Here is a 22391-nt window from a genome sequence, read left to right as displayed (position 1 = left end):
CCAAACATGCCAGTCTAACTATGTAATAGCCCTCATCATGTATGCTTTATTCTTGATGCCCACTAAAAAATACCATGCCACAGTAAGAAAGTATAACTAGACTGGCTGCAACAAAGTATGCCAATCTAGCTCTGTAATATCATTCATCACGTTTGCTTTACCCTGGATATCCAGTAAAAATACCATGCAATAGTAAGAGAGTATGGCTAAACTGGCTACATCAAAGTATACCAGTTTAGCTACATAATAGAACTGATTTTTTTTCTGTACCTTTGATTCCCAGTAAGAAATCCATGCTGCCAGCCCTCCCTTAAAATCAGATGCCCCGGCCAGCTCCCCCTTCACACACCAGCACAGGCACACACCCTCATACAGCACACACCCTACACCCTCTCATTCACATGCACTTTCATACAGCACTCAGACAACAACTAACATGCACACATGCATAAAAACAAACACACATTGACACATTGACACATTCATACACACGCACTCACTCAGATATCCCCCTTTGCATGCATGCATACAAACACATTACACAATATACAAATTAAATTAACATCTCACTTACCTCCTGCTCGCACCTCAGCAAAATGTTGCTGCATACAATGAGATATGACCGGATGGTGCCCCAATCAGAGCATGCTGGCTGACAGGATAGGAGAGAAGTCTCCTGTCAGTCAGTGACTACGCTAGTAGTGCAATAATAAGAGGTGGCGGGCAAGACTTCTTACGCCCCAATGGCCACTCATTATGGAGCTCTATGCATTGCAAATAAAAACAAAATGTTGAAATGTAGAAAAGTATTAGGAAAAGCTCCCTTGCTGAGAGACAGGCATCACAGTCCCACCATACAAATGAAGCACCCGGGAAGACTTGGCTGTCTGCATCCCTGCTGAGAGATGATCATATACATTTAAGGCAACATTCTAAACGTGCATTAGAATATTCATCTAACTATGTGTATCCATCAGAGGGCGGCGCCCCCACACCCATACACAGGGGCAGCCAATGGTTAAATCCATATCCGCGTAAAGTGTTCTAATGTCTCGGAACGGTACTTTTCATTGTGCGTATCCAGAAGACCTAACTGGATTTCATCATTTGAGGGGCCAGTGGACCCAGACCCAGACATTTGTCAGTTTATGAATTCAGACGCAATCAATAGTGCAAGGGTGTGAATTGGTGCTTGGACACCTATATCTCACCTCAAATTCACGCAGATCACTTTGAAAGCGTTCACCCGTGTGCTGTTTGCTAAATCGAAATGCGCCCAGTCGATCAACATTCAGAATGGAGGCCTTTTTTGCCAAACGTTGGCCAATGTTGTTACATTGTTGCAGCCCTTCAAAAGTTTCTTTTATTCTGCCTTCAACAGTGCCCTCAAAATAGGGTGCTCTATTTTACTAGGTCACAAAGTACATTATCCTGGTGAAAAACAGAAGGTGAACAACCGTAACGAAGATTTACTTGCTAGATGGTATAATGTTAAGACTGGAGAAGTATTTTAAATTAACTGTCTTTTTGTAGCGACTGAATCGTAGTCTGAATGGTAAAGAACTCATTATTTGCCAATTGATAGGGTGACTTTGCACTGGAGACACGCTGTGTAATAATCCTCATTGGGACTCAAAGGGGAAGTCTCCCATGTGAACTCATGAGAACTCTGTGGTGTCTAAACTACCCCTTCATATCATGACAGTGCAGTGCCATTGCCATAGGTTCAAATCAGGGTTAAAAGAAAGTAATCATCGTGTCCTGAAAAGCTTTGTTAATATGGGTGCACCCCAACAGGATGCAACAGAGACACGAGTGCTGCAAACACTTGAGTGTATACACATGATGTTGTTGCCCTGGTTTGCTGTTATCATCGTATCTTGTTAGGGATATGTATAATAGTCTTTTTAACAGCATGCACATTCGTTTTGTGCTTTATTGCTTTTTGAGTGTTGTATCTATTGTACTATTGTGCAGTACACACACATGCATGAACCAATATGCAGAGATCACAGGTCCTCATGATGAACAGTATGTTGATTAAAGAACTATTGAGGATGTCAGGTTGCCCTCTCACCTCCTGTGCGTCGCATACACGTGTGTTCCACTCTCTTCCTGGCAGAGGCGTTGCTGGGGGTGAGGGGGCTGAAGGCGCTATAGCCCCGGGTCTTTTGGTTCTAGCCCCTGATAGAAGCTCAGGGGCTACAACCAAAAGGCTAGCTAGCCCCGAATCCTGAGAGTCCTGACTTTAGCATAGCCCTGGATAATTTCCAGACCTAGCATCACCCCTGCTTCTTGGGAAAGTTCTCAAACTATCAAATATAATGGTTCCGGTATTTTGGGACCCAAAATAACACATGGATTGGAAAACTGTGATGCGGATAGCGCCTGATTGAGATACAGGTGTTGACATTGTTGTTAAAGGATGTGCGGCTAATGGGAGGAAAGAAATTCCCACATGTTCCCAGTGATTCTCTTGAAGATATGTTTTCAAGGAAATTATGTTGATAGGCTGGACTGTCTATATGCTGGAGGACAGGAAATAGGGCTTCATAATGCGTTTTGTGCTCCAGAGTGGAATATGGAGGAATCCGGAGGTAGCGGTAAAGGCTGCTGACCACCGTACTTTCCAGTCTGTGGCTCCTGCGGCACTGCCAGCTGTGAGGTGTTCAAACCAAGAGATCTTCTGATGTTTGAAGGTTGGATGCCTGAGGAAATCATGCAGGGATATTTTCTAATTATTTCTAGCATGAAGTATCTCAGAGAGTTGAGGGACACTTGTAACTGTTTAAGAAGCCATATTTTGTGGTCTATTCCTCGTTTCTTTTGTAGTTCTCATCCACGTCTGAGAGTTGTCAGCTATCTCAGGGTCCTGGTTTTGTGCATTCTATGTCCTCGTTCAGACTTTCAATTTGGCACTGGTAGATCAGTTCCGCAGTCCACTTCCCTACATGTTTTATTTGCAGTAGCACCTTCCAGGTGAAGCCTCCTCTCTGTATTCGCAATTCCATGAAATGTACTTCTCTCAGAGCTAGAGTGATCATGTGCTTGATGCAGCAATGGTTTCCTATAACCCCTGCTTTGGCAGGCATGCTATTTTTCCACTGTGAGTCAATCCGCATGGGCATATCATGTCATGTGACCCCATTTTTGAATTATAGTTGCTGATGCCTGATCGTTGCAACTTCTTCATGGTACTGATATCAATTTCCATGGAGCATGTTTTAAACTAGACATGCTGCACTTCCCACAAAGCGGATGCCCTGTGACTTCAGGAATCCCAAGACAATTGCCACCCCAACAATCCCTTCCTTACATGTATTCCCACCTGTCATATTTTCAGTGGTCTTAGGTGGCCACCGTAGCAGACTGGTGACCGCTCTTCCGCCCCCAGGCCCAGGAGCATGCTCTCCCCAAACATGGGCGGGAAGAAATGGGGAGACAGAACAGGAGGGTTACTGAAGCAGGGATACAGGACAGGATTTGAACATACAGTCGAAATAGAACAGGAGGGAAAGAAAAAATAGAGCAACAGAACGGGTGGGCGCGAGGAGATGGACTGCGAGAATGATAAATGTTCAGAATAGTAGGTAGGGAAAGGGTATACAATGAAAGGGATAGCGAGGGGTCAGAATGGTATAGAATCAGAAGGAATAGAATGGGAGCGAGAGAGAAGAAACAGAACAGGAGTATGAGAGTAGAATCAGATCGAGCTAGAGAGAAGAAAGTTAATGGAATCAAGAGACGCGTAAGAAGAGATGGGAACAAAAGGAGAAGAAGAGGAGAGGAAGTAAGATTGGAAAGAAGCGGACAATGATATGTAGAGGGCAGTTAATGATAGTGTAAGATAGGAAAGAGGCAGAAAATAATGGGAAAGAGGGAGAACAGGTGGGACAGAGAAGAGAAAGAGTGTATGAAAAAGAAAGAAAGAGAGTGACAGGAAATGAGAGGGGAGAGATAGGGAGAGCAGAAAGAGAATGTGAGGTGTAAAGAGGAAAGAGACAGAACACGAGCGTGTGAAGAAAAAGAGAGATATAATTGAAAGGAACAGAAAGGCAAGAGAGACATTGAGATGGGAAGAGATACAACAAGAGGAAGCGGAGAGGTGGCACCGCAGGGACGTTGAAATGATTTAAAGAATGATGGCCAAAAAGAGAAGAAAACGGGAGATAGACTGGGATGGAGAAAGGGTATACAGAACTGGGTTGGATGGCAAGAAGAGAGCAGGTGAGAGAGAGAAAGAGAGGAAGAGGGAGAGCAAGAGGGACCGAGATAGAGAATGAAAGGAAGAGAGGCAATAGTTAGAATAGCAGCAGAAGTGAAACAGACAAGGAAGAAATAATGTAAAGTAGCAAAAGAATAGGTGGTTGAGGTAAGAGAGAATTAAGATAGAACAAGAGTGGAAGCATTAAGAAGGAAAAGGCAAAACAGGGAAGAAAGAGAGAGTGAAGAATGGAGAGTGGAGGGATAGAACTGGAGCAGGATCATGAAGAAGATCAACAGAAACAAAAGGGCAGTCACACTCATGCACCTGAAATTAATATATCAAGATCATTTTGTGCAGGAATCTCTGGCTGAGAAGCGTAATGTAATTTTCATCTTTAGTGACTAGCCTTTTACATTGATCAGGGTGGATTTGTGCTGCACCCCATCCACCCACCATCCCACAATAGAACAATCTGGGTCATAAGACTCCCATGTCAGGGCCTGTACCCAACGTACCCACATCCGTAGAGTACTCTTCAATTCTTACCCATTTGATGTTGTTACTCATCCTACACATATTGCCATCTTCACAACAAACCAAACACATGCCTCCTATTGACCACAATAGGAACATGTTTAAAAAATGTGAGCCCGCGCCCCATTTGGAGGTTCAGCAAGTGAAGAGGCATGTATGAGAGTGTGGGTGATGTGGCTTCTTGACACACCACCTGCTTCTCAGCCACCAACTGCGGCTAGAGGCACGTGGCCTCAATGTCAGCTGACCTGTGGGCCCTCCTTCCTTTTGCCATCCTCTACCTACCCCCTCTGCCTGCCTACTCCATGACCAGGGGAAGAAGGGCCACTGGGTCAATCAGCACAAAGACATGTAAAGATCACTATCCTACATGATCCTAGTGATAATTGGTTGGAATCAGCCGTAGTGTAGAATGAAGCCATACTATTATAGTTATGTGATAAAACATGCAGAACAGACATAGTTATTATTGCTTTGGTCCCCGCAATGTGACTGAGAGCTTCTCCTAGCATCTGTGGATAGTTCCAAAGTAAACCTAGAATTTCCTGGAAAATGCATGTGTATTTGTGTGCTTAGACTCTTAGAGTACAATGCTTGGCAGCTGCTGCATATACCCATGTTTACAATGGATGTGCTTGAATCCCTCAACAACAAAAAACAAAAGCAAAGAAACTACCGTATAACTAGACAAACCATTTGAATAACTCTTAACGTGCCTGTGCTCAGTACATCAAGGCCTGCCAGGAAGTACATCCAAAGCCTGAAATGAGGGCAGGACCTTGTTTGTTTGTTGATATGCATTGTAATATTCATATAACAAGTACAACACAAGCACTCAAATGTATTTTCAAATAATAGTACTAGAGGACAAAAAATAACCATCTCAGAAACTATATGTGAATTTTGCTAAAACGGAAATAAATTATCATTAGTAACTATAACCAACGGTTGAATTTGGCAAGCATAGGTAGACTGAGATGCCACCAGTATCTTTGACAAGAAGTAGGCTTGCCCACTTCTAGCTCCTTATAAAACGCACCGTATCAAAGGCACCACCATGGAATCTGCAGCCTACTTATGGTCCAGCATAAAAAAGAAGGGGGTTAGCCCCACTACACAGATGAGAATTGGTTTGTTAGCTCTGTCACATAGAATGAATTATTGTCCAAATACTGCAGTTATGGTTATGCTCATTTTAGGTAATTTACCACATGTCCGCATGAGTTGTTTCTACTAATGCCTGGCCAGCCATCCTGGCTGTTATTTCTTTCTTCTGGTGGCAGCATGCGAGGCCCAGAATCTGGAAGACTGACAAATAGCTCAAATTTCAGAACTATCTAACCAATGAAGTTTTGAATACTCTTGAAAGATATTAAACTATTTGAAGCTAAAACTCGAAATGATTGAACACATTGGACCAATATTCAATTCACTCTAGCTAAGAGTGTGTGCTGTCGCAACCCACCTCGAAATTGGATCCAAACCATTTGCAAATCTCTATGGAATCATGGAATTGCTGGAATACTGGTGCTTCAAGGAAATTATGTAAGAGGGCCATCACTTGCTGAATGGATAACGTACATTGCAAGGAGAGATTTCTACACGTGAAGATATTTTTTTAACCATATAGCCGGTTAGATAACTCTGCGGGTTGAGCGGTTTCTTCTGTGATAAATGTATAATTTGCAGGTCACAGGTTCAGATCTCGGCAAAGGCCAACTCATCCTTTCATCCTTTCGAGGTCGATAAATGAGTATTAACTTCGGTAGGGATGATTAATGTACGTAAATCCGTTCTATGTACAGCGCCTAGGTGGAGGCACGATATAAATAACAAATCATTATCATAGCCATCCCCTTTTTTCATGATCCATCTTGCTGAAAAGCTTCCCTTTATTTTTGTATTTCAATCCTTTTTAATGAGGGGCGGGCTGCTGAAGCCAGATGGTTCCATAAGTTGCTGCAGTTGACGGCCTTATTGCACTGGATCTTGGGAATGAGGGTTAAGTAGGAATGCCCTGTTGGGCGGGGCGGAGATTGTAGGAGGAAAGAACTGATAATGCAATCCGTAATCAACAGGGAGACATGTCCTCTTGAGATGATTGCAAATTGTAAAGTGTGCATTAGCTCTTTATGGAAAGTAGGCAATGTTGAGATGTTGTCTGCTTTTTCCGCTTTTCTGTTACCTTGAAAAGACCAGTCATGGCAAAGTCGATATTGCAGGAGTTTTAAAAAACAATGTTGTGAAAGATGTCATCAGTCTAATGTTGAGGAAGTATTATGAGGGTAGATGTCCACTCTGATAAAAGAACATTTTGAGATTTCCATTGTGGAAAATCAAGTTTTCCAGAATATCGTTTTGGAAAATATTTGTATATTGAATGTAGCATGCCCATTGTATTGTGAATATGGAATTTGCCTCTAGTGTGCACAGAGTGAGCATTCAAGTTATCAGGGGGTGGGGGGAACATGGGCAAGGCCTTCAATGACAATCAGACATGTGATGACCGAAGCAATCCGCTGAGAGCACCTCGACTAGGTTACTAGCCAGGGATTGTACCAGGCACTCATCCCAACCCTCCCATTCCTTCATTTTTAGGACACTGCAGGGAACCCCAAACAGCTTCCAGTACTAAAATGTATCTGTATTTTTATTTAGTATTTGTAATGTGCATTTCCACAGGGAAGCGAGCAGAAGCTGCATCAGTGATGGAGAGGGATGCAGGGTGGAAAGATAGATGAATCGATCATTGAAACAAATAGGATTTCAACTTCTTCCGGAATAAGGGCAGGGAATCAATCGTCCAGGTTTCGGTGGGCAGGGAGTTCCAAAAACGAGGGCTGCTGATTGAAAAACATCTGTCTCCACCATGAACAAACTGGGAGGGAGGAATACTGAGGAGGTTTTGTCCCGAGGATCTAAGCAAATGTGATGAACAGTGAAAAGAGATTTTGGAAGCTCGGGCGATGTTATGAATACATTTAGAAATCAGGCACAGTGTCTTAGCTGGCCAATTGGACTTCCCAGTAAAAGGGCATTGCAGTAGTCCAGTATGGAAATTAAAAAAAAGCCTCCCGTACAGCCACGCAATCTGATTCTGCAGTAAGTGGCAGGAGCGGTTTTAACAGTTTCAGTTGATGATAAATGGATTTCACAACTTCACTAACATGTGAATTACAGTCTCTGACTATCACCTTCAAGGAGGCAGCTTTTGGTGCCGGGGGCGTGGATAATAGGGCAGCAGCGATGGCTGGAGGATGCACTGGGCACCAACGAGCATCCAGGGGGGGCCTCAGTCCCCTCTGTCCACCCCCCACCCCCAGCTCCAACAGCAGCTGGTAATATCCTCATATCATAGAAGATTTTTGAGGAATAGCTAGAACGGCCCAAGCCAGCAGTGATAAAGCACCATTACAACCCATGGCTGCCAAGGACTATCTGACATGGGCTTGGTCTGCAATATGCCTTGCCCTGTCTTTGCATAAGCATCTTGGATCCGGCGTGAACACTTACTTTGGACTTCTGAGTCATATATTTGTAGAATTCCTCTTTGATTTCTTACCTGCTGCTTATTTGGCTTCTATTTGATGATAAGGGAACGCCGGATGGGATCGATTCTAACAGGCCTTTTAGATGAATTCTTAAAGATTGGAGCTGAGTGGCAGCCCTAAGAGAGACCCGGACATTTCCTGGAGGCGGGCCTCGTATATGATAATGTGATGTGAAGTTTCCTTTGCGTGCTTTGATCACAGTAACACTCTTGGGAGATAAATGCAGTGAGTCTCCAACAAATCCTAATAAGCTAGAAAATGGGCCTTGAGTTGCGTCCTCTCCGGCCCTTGCGGCGAGTGAAAGTAACCCCGGTGTACTTTATGCGTTCCTCTTCTCTCTTCCATTGGACCACTCACCCGCAAGACATCACCTGGGCTATTCTTACTGCAGGGTGTCTTTTCTGATTTTCATCACTGCAAGGCAGCAACGGCGTGCACATTAACCGGGTGTATTATGGAGGCAATAGGTCAGGGAGGGGGAACAGCACTGACAAAACAAGATTACATGAGTGTAACACCTAGACCACCTTTAAAGCACTCGCCATCTTTCCACAGATTCCCTAACATTGAAATCCAGAATCCTAAGAAGCAAGGTTCTGGGGGTTCTATGTTCTTCGATCGCCAGGTTTTTTTCACAGAGTTTTTGCCAACTATTTTCAGCTGAAAAAACTCATTGACATTTTTTTATTTTATTTGTGGGGTACCCACCAAGCCCCCCTTACCTGTTACCTAGACCCTAAGCCCCACACCCTCTACACCGTACATCCCCTTACACCCCCATAATTTTGGCTGAGCTTTTTCGGTCGAATATTTTTGGCAAAAAACTCCGCAAAAAAAGCCTGGCGATGTAACCACGGTGTACCGTTCTGAGTCTCCTGAACACGTTGTAATAAGGAAAAGTAGCAGCTGTTTTATATTTAAGCAGCATGAAAAGTACTTATGCTTTTTTTGTTGCTGCGTTTCACCCATTCTGTAAATCTGCAAGGTGCAATGTCTTTCGGTGAACTCGTTCTTTTCGTCTTGAGAAATGAAGGCGAACCTTGTACAAGGTGGGCCTTTGTTTGCGCCACGGCGTAACGTGTGTGAAAGTGGCCAGACCTCCCAATTTCATTGCCAGGTATTTAAGCCTGCTTTTACCTAAACTGCCCATGGGGAGGGACACAAATCACCCGAATTGATCTTTAGAGACCTAACACAATTCAATTAGGCTGGAGTCAGTCACTGCACTAAACGCCGCCGTAATTGGATTGCTGCCTGTAACTGACTGCAAACAGCCTCCATCTGTAACAATACGGGGCGCCCTTCCTCGGGGCGCAGCTGAGACCAAAACGCAGCTTTTTATGACACGATGACAGAAATTGCACTTTTCCACCCTAATCGCAGAGGATTTTAATGTATGAATATATGGCCCCAACAACATAAATAGGCCTGTCCCTGATTGGCAGCTTCTGTGTGTAAACTGCATGCTTAAAGCATCCCTGGGATGAAAATAATAGGCAGCATTTCTGCTAAGCAGCGTCAGACATAAGGAGTTGCTTTCACAGGGACTATAATCGCCTGACAATCCATGTGTCGATGGATGTTCCCATTGAAAGACGATTTGTGAATCACGACCTACTTGTTAGGCATCGACTTAGAAAGAAAATGCTAAAGTTGCCCACGATCGAAAATCATTTCTTCATTTGTTTGCCGCAGACTATTTGATCGGTACCTGTGGGACATTTTCAGTAACGTTTATTGCAAATACGGATTTTGCATGCCAGTGCCAATTGCAGAGATCTGCAATCTGCAGCAGGCCAGATGTTCTGGACTATAAATCCCATGATCCCTCACTGTGGTCTATGCTGGCTAGGGCTGGTGGCAGTTCTAGCCCAAACATCTAGGGAGCCAAAGATTGCATACAGATCCTGACCTATTGGGCAACAACTCAACCAAGTGGCCCACATAGTCCCATCACAGTGGGCCACACTTGCCAGAAAGGCCACCCCTTCAGGCACGACCCTATTGCTCTATATCCCAGTCCAAGAATGTGTATTGAGAAGAACTGATGTTCCTGTTAGGGATGCTTCAAGTATGATCAGAAAGAGCACAGGGACATCATTTGGGGGTCGCATCGGCGACCCCTGAGGTCTTCCTCGCTTCCCCTGTAGTCTCCCTTGCTAACCCTGAAAAAAATATAAAAACATGTCATTTTTTAAAAAAAATGTAAGCTCCTGGGCTTTGGCCAGTGCCATGTGGGTCTTTGCTTCTGGAGTGGCTGGCTTTTTTTTCCAGGCCTCTTAAAAAAACAGGGGGTTCCACCAGTGTAATTACTAGGTTCATTAAAGGTTTATTTCAGGCACACTTCAGGGGGTGCGTCACTGATTTAGTCTGTTCTTAAACACCTCAACTCAGCCTTTCATCCTTCTGAGGTTGATAAATGAGGAGCAACACAGGCTGGGTGTATATTTGTTCTATATAAAGCACTTAATTGTAATGCTATATAATCACACATCATTATCATTTGGCCTTGTACGTCTGCTTGCATTCACAGTAATTTGGTAATATGGGCCTATACATAATGAAATGTATATAACATTATAGTGATATTGCAACCATATTTTTCGTGGTGTACTTAGGAACAATGCTATGTGATGCCACTTCCTGTTTTGTCAAGGGGTGAAAGGTCATTTTCCATTGCTTCCCGTGATGTCACTTTGGCGGGGGGGAATGGGAGGGACAAATTACATCTCTTCATGTGATGTCATCAGAGGTCAAAGATCGTGTGATGTCACTTCCATTACCCGGGCATTTCGTTGAAATTACATTCCTGAAAGAGCAGATATGTATCAGTTAGCTGGAAAACTAATGACAATGTTGCCCTGTTTTATGCCGAGTACTGAAAAAGCGGCCACCAATCCAGTAAGTTAATTTGATGAATAGAAACGATAGGCAGATAGCTCAATTTACCGTGGGGAAGAATTCCTACCGCAGTCCTGGTGGCTAATCATTCAGTGTACGTAGGGCATACACGTCATATCCTGAGGCCTGAGAAGCTACTACTAACGACGCGAGAAACACGTGCCACTCAGTGAAAAGGCGTAAAACACATAACACATGCACATGTCTTCTCGAATGTTAGTATTACCATGGAAAGATAACGCAAGGGCGAGGCCATTGATACATTCACTGTAAGAAAAGGAGCTGTTGTTAGACTACCAGAAAGGTAAATATATTTGTGAATTGTTTTGTTTTTAAGGTTTGGTGAAATGAACAGATGCCCGCAATTGATGTTAGAATTAGACATTGGGCTACAAGGAATCGACAGCTTGGCACACGGTTCTTATTGCCATGAGTCTGCATTCAAGACATTTCCCATTCTCAAAAGCCTGTGTTTTCTGTCAGGAAATCTGCCCGCACGGGCAAGAGGAAGAGATGCTAATGCAGAGTAAATAAGAGGCATCAGAGATGCTTGCCCACAGCAGGTGGTCATGAGCAGAGGTGCTCGTATAGGATAAGCAAGAGAGTGTTTCCCTTCTTGCTCCCTGGTACCTGAATGCATGGTGACAGATGTCATGAATGGAATGCCCTGAGTGTGTCTGGAATGACTGGGGTGTATTGAAGGTTCCATCCAGACAGTTGGAAGTATGTAGGCTGGGTGGTGGGAGCTAGTCGGCTCCCTTCTGATATTCCTTATCTCCTAATGTACCTGTGTACCAGATGACAAGAGAACTGAACATGTAACTGATTAAAGAAGCTTAATCAACTTACCTGCAGCCTCCAGAGTCATCATCTTGTCTGTAACAAACAGCACAGACGATTGTGTATAGTAGGTAGGGAAACAGAGGCTCTTGAGCAAAAAGAGTAGGGTACCCGAGAATGGGCAAGGTGAGGTTCTTGAGGACAATAACGGGGATGGGGTCTTTAGGAGGTGTGCGAGGGGTGAGTAAAAGAGGAGTGGGTATGGAAAAGATTCATATTTGAGAGAGAAGAGGAGGGTGAGATTTAGAATAAAGAGTGGGAAACAGGATTATTTCGGGGGCGGCGGGCCAGACGGGGTGAAATGGAAGAGTATAGATGAGAGTGTGTTACAGGAGGACATAAGAGGAAGGCGTGGGAGGGGGCATGCAAGATAAGATAGGTGAGTGGGATAGGGATAGTTGTGCAAGCGAGAAACTGGGCTCAATATCAGAGCGTGGAAGAACTGATGCTGACAGAGAAGGGTGTGACAGAGAGAGTGGAGAGAAGTAGGAGGAGGTGGGTTAGAATGAGGAGAGAGAGGAGAACGAATAGGGCACAGTTTACAACGGTATGATGGAAAAGAGGAGAGGAGTACTGGAGAGAAGAGCGAGACACCAGAATGGTAACAGAGATAATAGCAGTACCTGGCAAATGTCTAATACTTATACACAAAACCGTTGGCATTGCCACTGCTTCTTTTTAACAGGACTTCAGTGAAGAGCATGTATAGTGCTTATAAATCTGGTGGCTGAAGGCAGACCTGTTTAAGACATATTTATTACACCTGTAGTGTGTTTACAACTCAATTAAGTCATTAACTGTCTGAAGATTGCTTTGAAAAAACCTTGGCAGGCACCCTGAGCACAACGTTTGACTGCAAGGCTTGATAAAGTTAGCTCAGGAGGACGTGTTTTGGGCAGGGGAGCGGGAAGTGTTTGGAAATGGCCAGGGGGATTAGCATGGCCATGGGCAGTCAGTGAGTGGGTTAATAACCAAAAAACACTGACAAACCTGGTGCCCCTCCTTTACCTTAGCCAGCTCCACCTATTCTCACCGGAATAAAAAGAATATTACCTGTGACAACTTACTCCCTCTTATCCTCCCGACACTTAATGCTATCTCGGAAAATCTGGGACCTGATGAATTGGTCAGGGAATATAATCATATCATGAACACCTCCCTAGACTCAATAGCACCACTCAAATTAAGACAAAGCAAACCCAAGGCCCATCTTAATTCTTGGTACACACCATATCTTCAAACATCACGTACCAAAAAAAGGCTATGCGAGATATCTTGGAAAGCACAACCGTCTGAAGAAAATAAGACTAATCTCAGCGTCATCACAGACTTATACAAAAATGAAATACTCCTATCCAAACGCGAAACCTATAATGCCAGAATATCCCAGGCTAACTCTAGTATGAAGGAACTCTTTGACATTCTCAAAAAACTAGAAGCTCCTATCCCAGTGCCAGACAACTGTATAAAGGATAAACTTTGGTGCTCGAAAATACAGCAAGCACTGGCCAACAAAGTTACGACTCTACAAGTAAAAATTGCTAAGAAAAAAGCTTCATTAACCAGCAACACACCTAATAGAACTGTACTAGATCCGTCCAATAACACTGTCAAACCTTCCTGCTTTAAGTTCTCTAAAGTCACCATAATTGAAACTGAAAAAATGTTATTATCACTCAAGCCTTCTCATTGTCAGGGTGATCAATGCCCTGCTCAACTCATAAAGGATGCAGCCAGAGATCTGGCACCCTTTATTACAAAACTCATCAACGCGTCATTTGCGTCCAAAACTATCCCATCTAACCTTAAGGAATCATGGGTGCTCCCACTATTAAAAAAACAGACTCTAGACCCTCTGATTCCCACTAACTACCAACCAATTACTACAGTGCCATTTCTCTTGAAAATATTAGACAAAATGACCTATTTGCAAATACAAAAACACTTAGAAACTAAATCCCTGCTAGGGGCAAGGCAATCAGGTTTTTGGCCTCAGCATGGGACAGAAACAGCATTAATAGATTTGAAGGCCCAGATTGAAGAACTCGGGGACAAAGGGGAATCAGCCCTTCTTCTCCTCTTGGATTTATCGGCCGCTTTTGACTTGGTCGATCTCCGGGTCCTATGTAGTCATCTGGATTCGGCAGCATACTTCTCAACAGAAGCCATAGCGTGGATACAATCCTTTCTTAGTGATTGTACCATGAGAATCTTCTCACCTACGGCTGCAGCTGACCCCATCCCTTTCACGTGCGGAGTGCCCCAAGGAACCTGTGTCTCACCCACCCTATACAACATCTTCACCAAGCCCCTTTTCGATGATCTGGATCACCTGGGTATCACCTACACTAATTATGCAGATGATACACAGATCCTCCTACCTCTTACTGGTGATTACGACAAGGATTTGGCCTTGGTGAACAAGGTATATCTCATCATGCAGGCATGGGTGGCTACCCATGGACTATGCCTGAATGATGACAAGACAGAGATCATTAAAACCTTGGGGTTCTACTTGGATTCCACTCTCTCCTTCAACAAACAGGTCAACGCCTTGGCCTCGGCCACGGCTTATACCTGCAAACTGATTAGAGCAGGTAAAGCTTTCTTCTCAAATGTTAGCTGAATCACCCTTGCCAGAGCACTTATCTTATCAAAGCTCAACTACTGCAACACTTTGTACATAGGGGCGAACAAACTAATTATCAATAAAATTCAATTCTTGCAAAACAATGCTCTTAGAGCTGCACTTGGAATTGCAAGGAGAGAACATATCTCCGAGACGAGAAGAGCCAACAACTGGCTGTCCACACTCGACAAAATTAAACTAAAAGCTGCCTCTCTCACTCACAAATGCATGAACAAGGTAGCACCACGTTACTTATCGGATAGAATTGTCATGAAATCTGCAACAAGAACAAATAGACTCTCCAATACAAATTGCCTCTTGATTCCCAGATGTAAGCTGGCCAGAGTTGGTGGCAGCAGTTTCCAGGTCAAGGCAGCCCAACCATGGAACTCGCTACCCTCCCCCCTAAGAGTAGAGCATTCGTACCAAAAATTCCGCTGGAGCCTAATAAAGTGGCTTAAAGACGCTGACCTCTAGGTTGACCCATGACACCTAGACACACTGGACCATTACCCTGTATACATTCCAGTAATGGTTACCTACTGACTATTGACTGTTTCCTACTCTCTACAGACCATTACCTTATGAACTATGATTCTCCTAAGATCCCATGTGCCTGCTCTTAGCCTATAGTCTGAATCTCATGTATGTAAATATCCTGTATATATATAATTTGCCTGTGTGTAACCATATTGCAAATGTATTTTTTATGTGTAACTAAACTGTGAGCGATGTTATGCAATGCGCCCTAATACCCTTTGGTCTGGTGCACAATACAAGTAATAAAACAAACAAAAAACAAGCATATGCCTTTCTTCCCTATCTGTACTGTAATGCAATAGCCTCGGCTTATAGGTGGCGCTTGGAGCCTCCATATTACCAACATTAAAAATGTGTCTTTGTCAGTTATCTCTGAAAACCCATGGACATACTGAATACCTGATCAGCACCCACCATGACGGGCATTTAATCACCTCAGTGTCTGGATCACATATACTGTTAAAATGCCCCACTTCCCATGTCATGCCTGCGTGTAGTGCCACGAGGTGATTACCTTTTCAGTTCACACTATACAAATGAATGAACATTATGCAAATACAAATAAAAGCTCTCAGTCTTCAACTGCAAGTGCTCTCACACGCAGTCCAGGTGATAGGAAGTGCAGCAAAGAGGAGGCCAGAATCTCCAACCAAATGAGAATATCCTAATGGATTATGCAAGAAGTTTAAATCGGTATTGCACCTATTAACTGACACGAGTTAAAATAGGTCTTCAGGTAATTAACAAGGAAGTAACTTCAATTACTCTTCCTTTCTGCGCTGATAACCAGACTTTGACACCGTATCCGTTCGCAGGTGGTGCTAAGCCAATGTAAGCCTACACGCGAAGGAAGGTAGAAAGGTGGATACTATCAGTCTTCTATATTATCTTTCAGCAACACATTACCATCATGGCGATGTGGGTGATAGTGCAGCCCCATGAATATCCCCCCATCATGTGATACAAAGTGGTTTCCTTTGGTTTACAATGCAGTGAGCAGATTCATTATTTTTCGCCTAGGGTCATATAGGATAGCACCACACATCAACATTCCAGTATGTGCAGCTGAAGAGGCGGATTATAGCATGCCAGAGTGATGAAGGCACACGTGAGCTCCATTTGACAAACTATTGCCTCTGTATCTACAGCTCACTTGTAATCACAGAAAATTCTTCGTGGTCTCCCTAAAACGCCCCTATCTGTAGGATTTCTGGTTTCGGAGTGGGTACACACGCGCATGCGCACGCGCACACACACACACATTCTGCCGGTTTATTTTTTACAAGTGACTCTGAGGAATGCCAGGTGTAGAAATACTGACTACACAAGTTTACATGGGCAGGTGGATACCTAGACAGAGGAGTGCTGTGTTTATTTTCAGTAATGTTGTGTTTTTTGCTAGTAATACATAGTCAGATGATTGATTCTAATTTAGCTGGCCCTCTTTTCAGCTCTACCTGTGACTATGTGTGTGATCTGAGAGGACTCCTTCAACATACCTCTGTCTGTCTTTACCCGACTGTAATTGGTGACTGCTACTACTCCTTCTTCTACTAATAACACTGTTCCTTCTCCCCTCTCCCTCTCCCAAGCTGTCATGCAGAGTGCAAGTCAGTGTGCATGGCCATGCACCACAGAGGTAGCTCTAGGTATGTTTTTGAAAATCTTATCATTGTAAATCCCATCGGGATCCAGTTGGGATGAAGCCATTGTTTAAATGCTAGTACTGGTGATTTGTTTGGAGAGGGAATTGTGGGTTGTGAGGACACTACAGTGTAATAGATGCCATCAGCAGCGCTCATACATTGATCTCCATAGCTGATAAGGATTGAAACAAAAGATCAATTAGGGAGAAGGAGACAGGAAACACAATCCTTGGCGCGGAGAGCACAGGAGATATCACACAATTTCACAACATTTCAGACATCTCTTGCTCAGTGCACTCTGTCCTTTTGAAATAGCAGATAAGGAGCAGTGCTTCTGAAAAAATTATTCTTTAAAAAAAAATAGTGCATTCCATGTAATCTCTTGCACATCACATCATGTACTTCAATTTCTCAAATAAAGACTGCATCTTCTTCAAGACTCCTGCGGGGGGCTCCCTTAGCAAAACCCTGAGATCAGAGGGTTGCAAACTGTGTGTTCTATGAGATGAGATCTGGGTTTGACAAACCTTTGTGGAAAGTGGGGAAATATCCTAATCCTAACAAACAGAGGGCCTGATTCATGGAAGTTTTTGCACGGTGCAAAGTGACTTTGCTCTGCCAACCAACACCCTGATTCACAAAGCCTTGCAAAGTGTATTTTTGCAGTGCAAAGTCACTTTGCACTGCAAAGGTACTCTTGGCGCCGTGCTAAATGGGCCTAATTCATGGTGCAAAGAGTACGTTTGCATTACACTGTGCTATATATTCCACCAATCATGCCCAGTGCCTCATAAGTCTGATATGGCTATAACATGAACATTTTGTGTGTGTGTTGCTGAGGATGTCATTTGAGTGATTAGAGGGGATTTGGCAAGGTTCATCCTTTGGCCCCCATCCTCAAGCTAACTAAGAAGGCGATACATTACAGCTGTCCAAGGGAACCAGGAACATTTCCAGAAGTCCTTTTTAGTCTAACCTGCAGGATATTTCTTCAGATTTGCTCAACTTTTAAACAGGCTTTTTATCCTTGCATCAGTAATACACCTGGCTATTTATATTTTACTGGTAGTATAATAACACGCTTGTAAAGTGTGAAGTGGAAATGGATTTCATATGTTCCCTTTTGCAAAGATCTTCTTTCCTTGGCTGAGATGGAGTCTGGAAATTGACCGTCAGCGCGTATGCTAATAGGAGAGCAGTCCCACTGTGTGTAGCTCCTGTTACGGCCACAGCGGCTCAAGCGCTCCAGCATTATTGGATGCTTGACCGTTTTTAAAGCGCTTCTGCAGCCCCATCTGAGATGATCTTGTACTCCTCCTTGTACATTCTTCCAAGTGTTGGGAAGCTCCTATTGGCCTGCATGTGTTCACTTAAACCTAACAGTCTTGGTCAGGAGTATTGAGGGCATCTGGGAAGGGGATAAGATGGGACTGAGAACCAGTTGGTGGGTTCCAGCGTGGGTCAGGCCGATGAAGTGAGGATTCTCCGTCCCGGGGTAAGATCTGCGTGGCCTGCTATGGGCATAATCTAGTGAATAACTGCCCCTCCTCCATCTGAGATTAGGGAGTGTAAAGTGCACATATCGCCCCCCCACACACATTTATGTTGTTTTACACATGTTTAGACATTCTAAATATGCATAGCTAATACGATATGTTCACATGTTCACTAGTAACATAAAACATAACTTGTTTTATGGTCAGAGTGCCAGCGGAAGGGACAGCATCCAATCCCAGCCTAAAGGCAGCCCGCAAGCCTGGGCCCTGCACGTAGGTTTGAGAAGAAATGTGCAAAACGCATATTGGCCTAAATTGCACTTTCCAACAATGATGGCCCAAGGATCCAAGTACTGGATTGTCACTGCATGTGATGTTTATGAATTAATATACCTCTCAAGAGGAAATATTCTTTCACTGGCTCCTTGTGGTTTAATTCACCAACACAGAAGCCTCGACCTTGAGCGAGATCCACTGCAACTTAATCAACATCAAAGCTCACCCTATGCGGCACTGATCACAAGCTTGCCTTTGTACACTAGGAGGGTCATTTATATGAAGTGCTCATGGTACCTCCCTCCATGCAATTTTCCACATTAGCAAAAAGGAGTGCAAAAGTAAAGCATAAGCACAGCTAAATTCGCCCTTAGGCCGTGCTGGTTGCACTCTGCAAGAAGTGTAAATGCTGCTTACCTTTTAGACTGGGCTGACAGCACTCACAATGGATTCCTGTGGAATGTGCCTGCTTTTAGCAGGCGTTACATAGGAAAGATGTGTTTTATGCCTGCCTGAAAATCTCATACAGCCAAAAAAATATGTTGTTTGTAGACAGACTCGGAATGCACAGGTGAAACGTTATTTTGCGTCATTCTCCTACTCCACCACCAAAAGGAGCGGCAATCCCCTGGAGTGTTAGTGTGAGGCATAAACCACTCACAGCTTTGTTCTACAAATCACTCCAGGGCTTGCAAAATGGCCCCCTACATGACTTATTAGACAACATTGTCAGTTATTAAAAGAACATCTCTATACATTCTCAGTAGAGAACTGTGTTCCTGCTTGTCATTTCATCTTGATATGATGTCAATGGAAGATTGGACTCACTCGCACGCCGCAGAAGGTCAAACGCCTCACAGCATATTTAGCAATGGAGGGGATTAGGAGCAGGCTGTACTTAGAGTTCACTGTACAGAGATCTACCCAGCATTGGACTGGAATATAAAGCAATAGGACAATGCCTGAAGTGCAGGTCCACCATGTCACGTAGGACCAGATTTTATGGTCCAAGGGGGTCCGTTTTTTGGCCAAAGTGTGCGAGTTGGATGAGTTACTTCACTATGCGGCTAGTAGTTTTGACCAGTGTTACTGAAAAAATATTCTTTAAAATGCACAATTTGCAAAGCCTTTTAACCAAAACATCGCTCTGTCACAAAAGAACACATTCCTGTTTTCGACTTTTGTATTGATGTTTAAGCCAATATTTGCTCCTGTAGCTCCTGCAACATGCATTCCTTTTTAGTATATGTTTCCTTCCCATTGGAGGTGGGAGGGCCACCAAGATGCACATTTCCTTTGGCCCAAAGTGTTACAGACCCACATTTCTGAAAAACAGAGATTTCCTTTTCGGGTTTTAGGATTTGTAGCAAGTAAAGCAGCACGCTGTAGGCATGCAGACACGTGCTATTTTGTTAACTGTTGCACTACCATCATTTGGACACAGCAGGATTGCGTTAACCCAAGTGAAATGACAACCCCCCAGTGTGTTGTAGCAGAAACCTTCAGGTCAAAAAAAAAAAATGAAGCTTCAAAAGTCAGTGATTGCAAGTTTTGTGGATTATGCTGTGGAATACCGGCTCTCGCGTTATTTTAGCGCATGCACGCCTGTCTGCATTTCCAAAAGCAGATGCAATTCCTCGTCTTCGGATCTTTTCGGATCTTTATTTCAGATCCAGATTTGTATTTGTATTTATTGTGTTTTATATAGCGCCTTGGTCCAAAGCGCTTTACATAGGACAGTCAACAATATAATGAATCAGAATGCAAATCAGCGTTCATAAACAGTAGCATTCAAACTGGGTTCATAAATAGTAACAATCCTCTTATTATTTGCTGTACTATTTGCATTTCTTTCAGCGCTTGGTTATTTATAACCTGATGTGTCTCATCAGCATCACGTTTATGTTCTATATCAAAACAGGACGGGCATCTTACATCTTATACAATCTCAATTTCGTGCAGCGCTAATAATGGATTTTATGATGTGTTTTTTTGTCTTTTAGCGTTCATCTGTCCAAGCAGTACGCATGTTGTAAAACGGACCCGGTTTGCGTGCTCCTCTTTTCACTCCACGCAGTGTGAGTGTAGGGTTTTTTATTGGGTTTGTGGAGAACGGTATTGCTTCTTTCCGTGCTTCATGCGCTCACTTAGATCATCGACAAGCCAGTGGAGTCGCCATTTCAATTTTCTATGATAATGTGCATTCCAGATGTTTTTGATCCCGCTTCATAAGCCAGTTTAGTCTGTCTGTCTTCGCCTCGGCCCACTTAGGATGTCTCCTTTTATCTGGAGACTCTTCCAAGCTTATCGCGGAGGCTTACAGGGAGGAGGAAAAGGCTGGAGCCAAGCGTTCCTTCAGAAATAGTTTCGGGAACACAGTGAAATACCCTCGCAGTCACGACAGCTCTTTGGGTACCCTCGCTGGGCGAAACACAGTTCTGGATTTGGACGTTTTGATTTTGATAATGCAGCATATCAATTTTTGGGGATCCGAGTCTGCAGGTTTGCAAAACAGACGCCTCCAATATGGCTGGCAGGTCAGATATGCCCAAGGAGCGCAGTGAATACATATGCAGACAGGGTCGGGAAATGTCAGGAGTCGGCCATTTTGAACAACAGCACTACAGTTGGGGCTCATGCAATAAAGCGGTCTTTTTAAAATACGGTAATGCCGTGCACTTACTTAAGGACCTGTAAATAGTGACCCCAGACAATCAAGCTGTATTGTATCAGGTAGATACTATGCATTCTCGAGAGGTCTTTTCGATGCATTAAGACACACGCACATTCACTCGCCACTTTTTTGAAGTCAGAGTTATCACTCCTAGATCTGTATGCAGGGATGGTATTTGGAATAATTAGCTAACAACTTACGTCTCCAAAGTGTCTTATTCGCCAGTCTTTAAAGTTATTAGATTTAACTGACAGTCCGTTCTGCTCACCAAAGTCCGCCATTGTGCATTAGTGGGGAGTATGTGTTACTCCAGGTTTATGGGGCAAAGTAATGGAGCATGCTGATGCACCCTTTTCTTATGCTTTATGATATTTATGAAGACCCACAATACCGCCAGCATAACGAGTTCATCTTGGATATTATCAGCTTATGCATGTGGCATTCATTTTAGATATGCAGTGCACATGGGTACAGTGTTTGTTAGGTTCTATGTGATCTGATCGAAAAGTTTTCATTAAATTATTTATTGTTTTACGGGTCGGGTTTGCTTCAAATATATGCAGGGGAGACCCTGCAAACCCCTCCTTTACACCCCAGTATGAATTATTTTACTAAATCCACCCCCACATATATTATGCGCACAATCAGTTGTAAAAAATACAACAAATTCTTCTTTGAGTAAATCTTCTGCAGCCACAACTCCCTCTCCCGGTTCGTTAGACCTGTTACACAGTGTATGGTCAAGTAATGTCAGAGATCATGTAACACCGATTCTGGGGCATGAGAAATAATTGGTGGTACGCCAATGCCACCTCGGTATAGAGTGCTATAGGAACCTCCCACCGCACATCCTATAATTGGCACATTTGCCCCATCCAGCTTCTCTGATTCCACATTCCCTGGAGACACTGGAATCCTCTGCTATATGGCTGCCGCCAGTGTGTGGGCCGGGCACATACCTTATATTCAAATATTGCTTCCTTCACACCAGCAACTCGGGCAAAGGGATAGAGACCTGCAAGTGACAAAGGCCCTCAATTCCCCAAAAATGAGAACGTGAATCTATAGCACGTGTGTTACAAGCAGTCGTTGAAATG

The 22391-nt window shown here is 43.7% G+C and overlaps 1 protein-coding gene across 2 annotated transcripts in view; it reads left to right on the top strand.

Moving 5' to 3' along the window:
- Window positions 1-22391, top strand: part of TBX20 (T-box transcription factor 20) — a 114469-nt gene that overhangs the window by 56928 nt on the left and 35150 nt on the right. The window contains exon 7 of one of the 2 annotated variants that reach the window (XM_069613245.1): window positions 16795-16851. The exons of the other annotated variant lie outside the window; for it this stretch is intronic. Within the exon in view, the coding sequence (XP_069469346.1) occupies window positions 16795-16851 (57 nt within the window). The remainder of the gene's footprint in view (window positions 1-16794; window positions 16852-22391) is intronic. 2 annotated transcript variants of the gene reach the window in all.

This window comes from Ambystoma mexicanum, chromosome 5p (assembly GCF_040938575.1).
Source record: "Ambystoma mexicanum isolate Mex_15411 chromosome 5p, UKY_AmexF1_1, whole genome shotgun sequence".
NCBI lineage: Eukaryota > Metazoa > Chordata > Amphibia > Caudata > Ambystomatidae > Ambystoma > Ambystoma mexicanum.
This window is presented reverse-complemented; position numbering and strand designations above follow the sequence as displayed.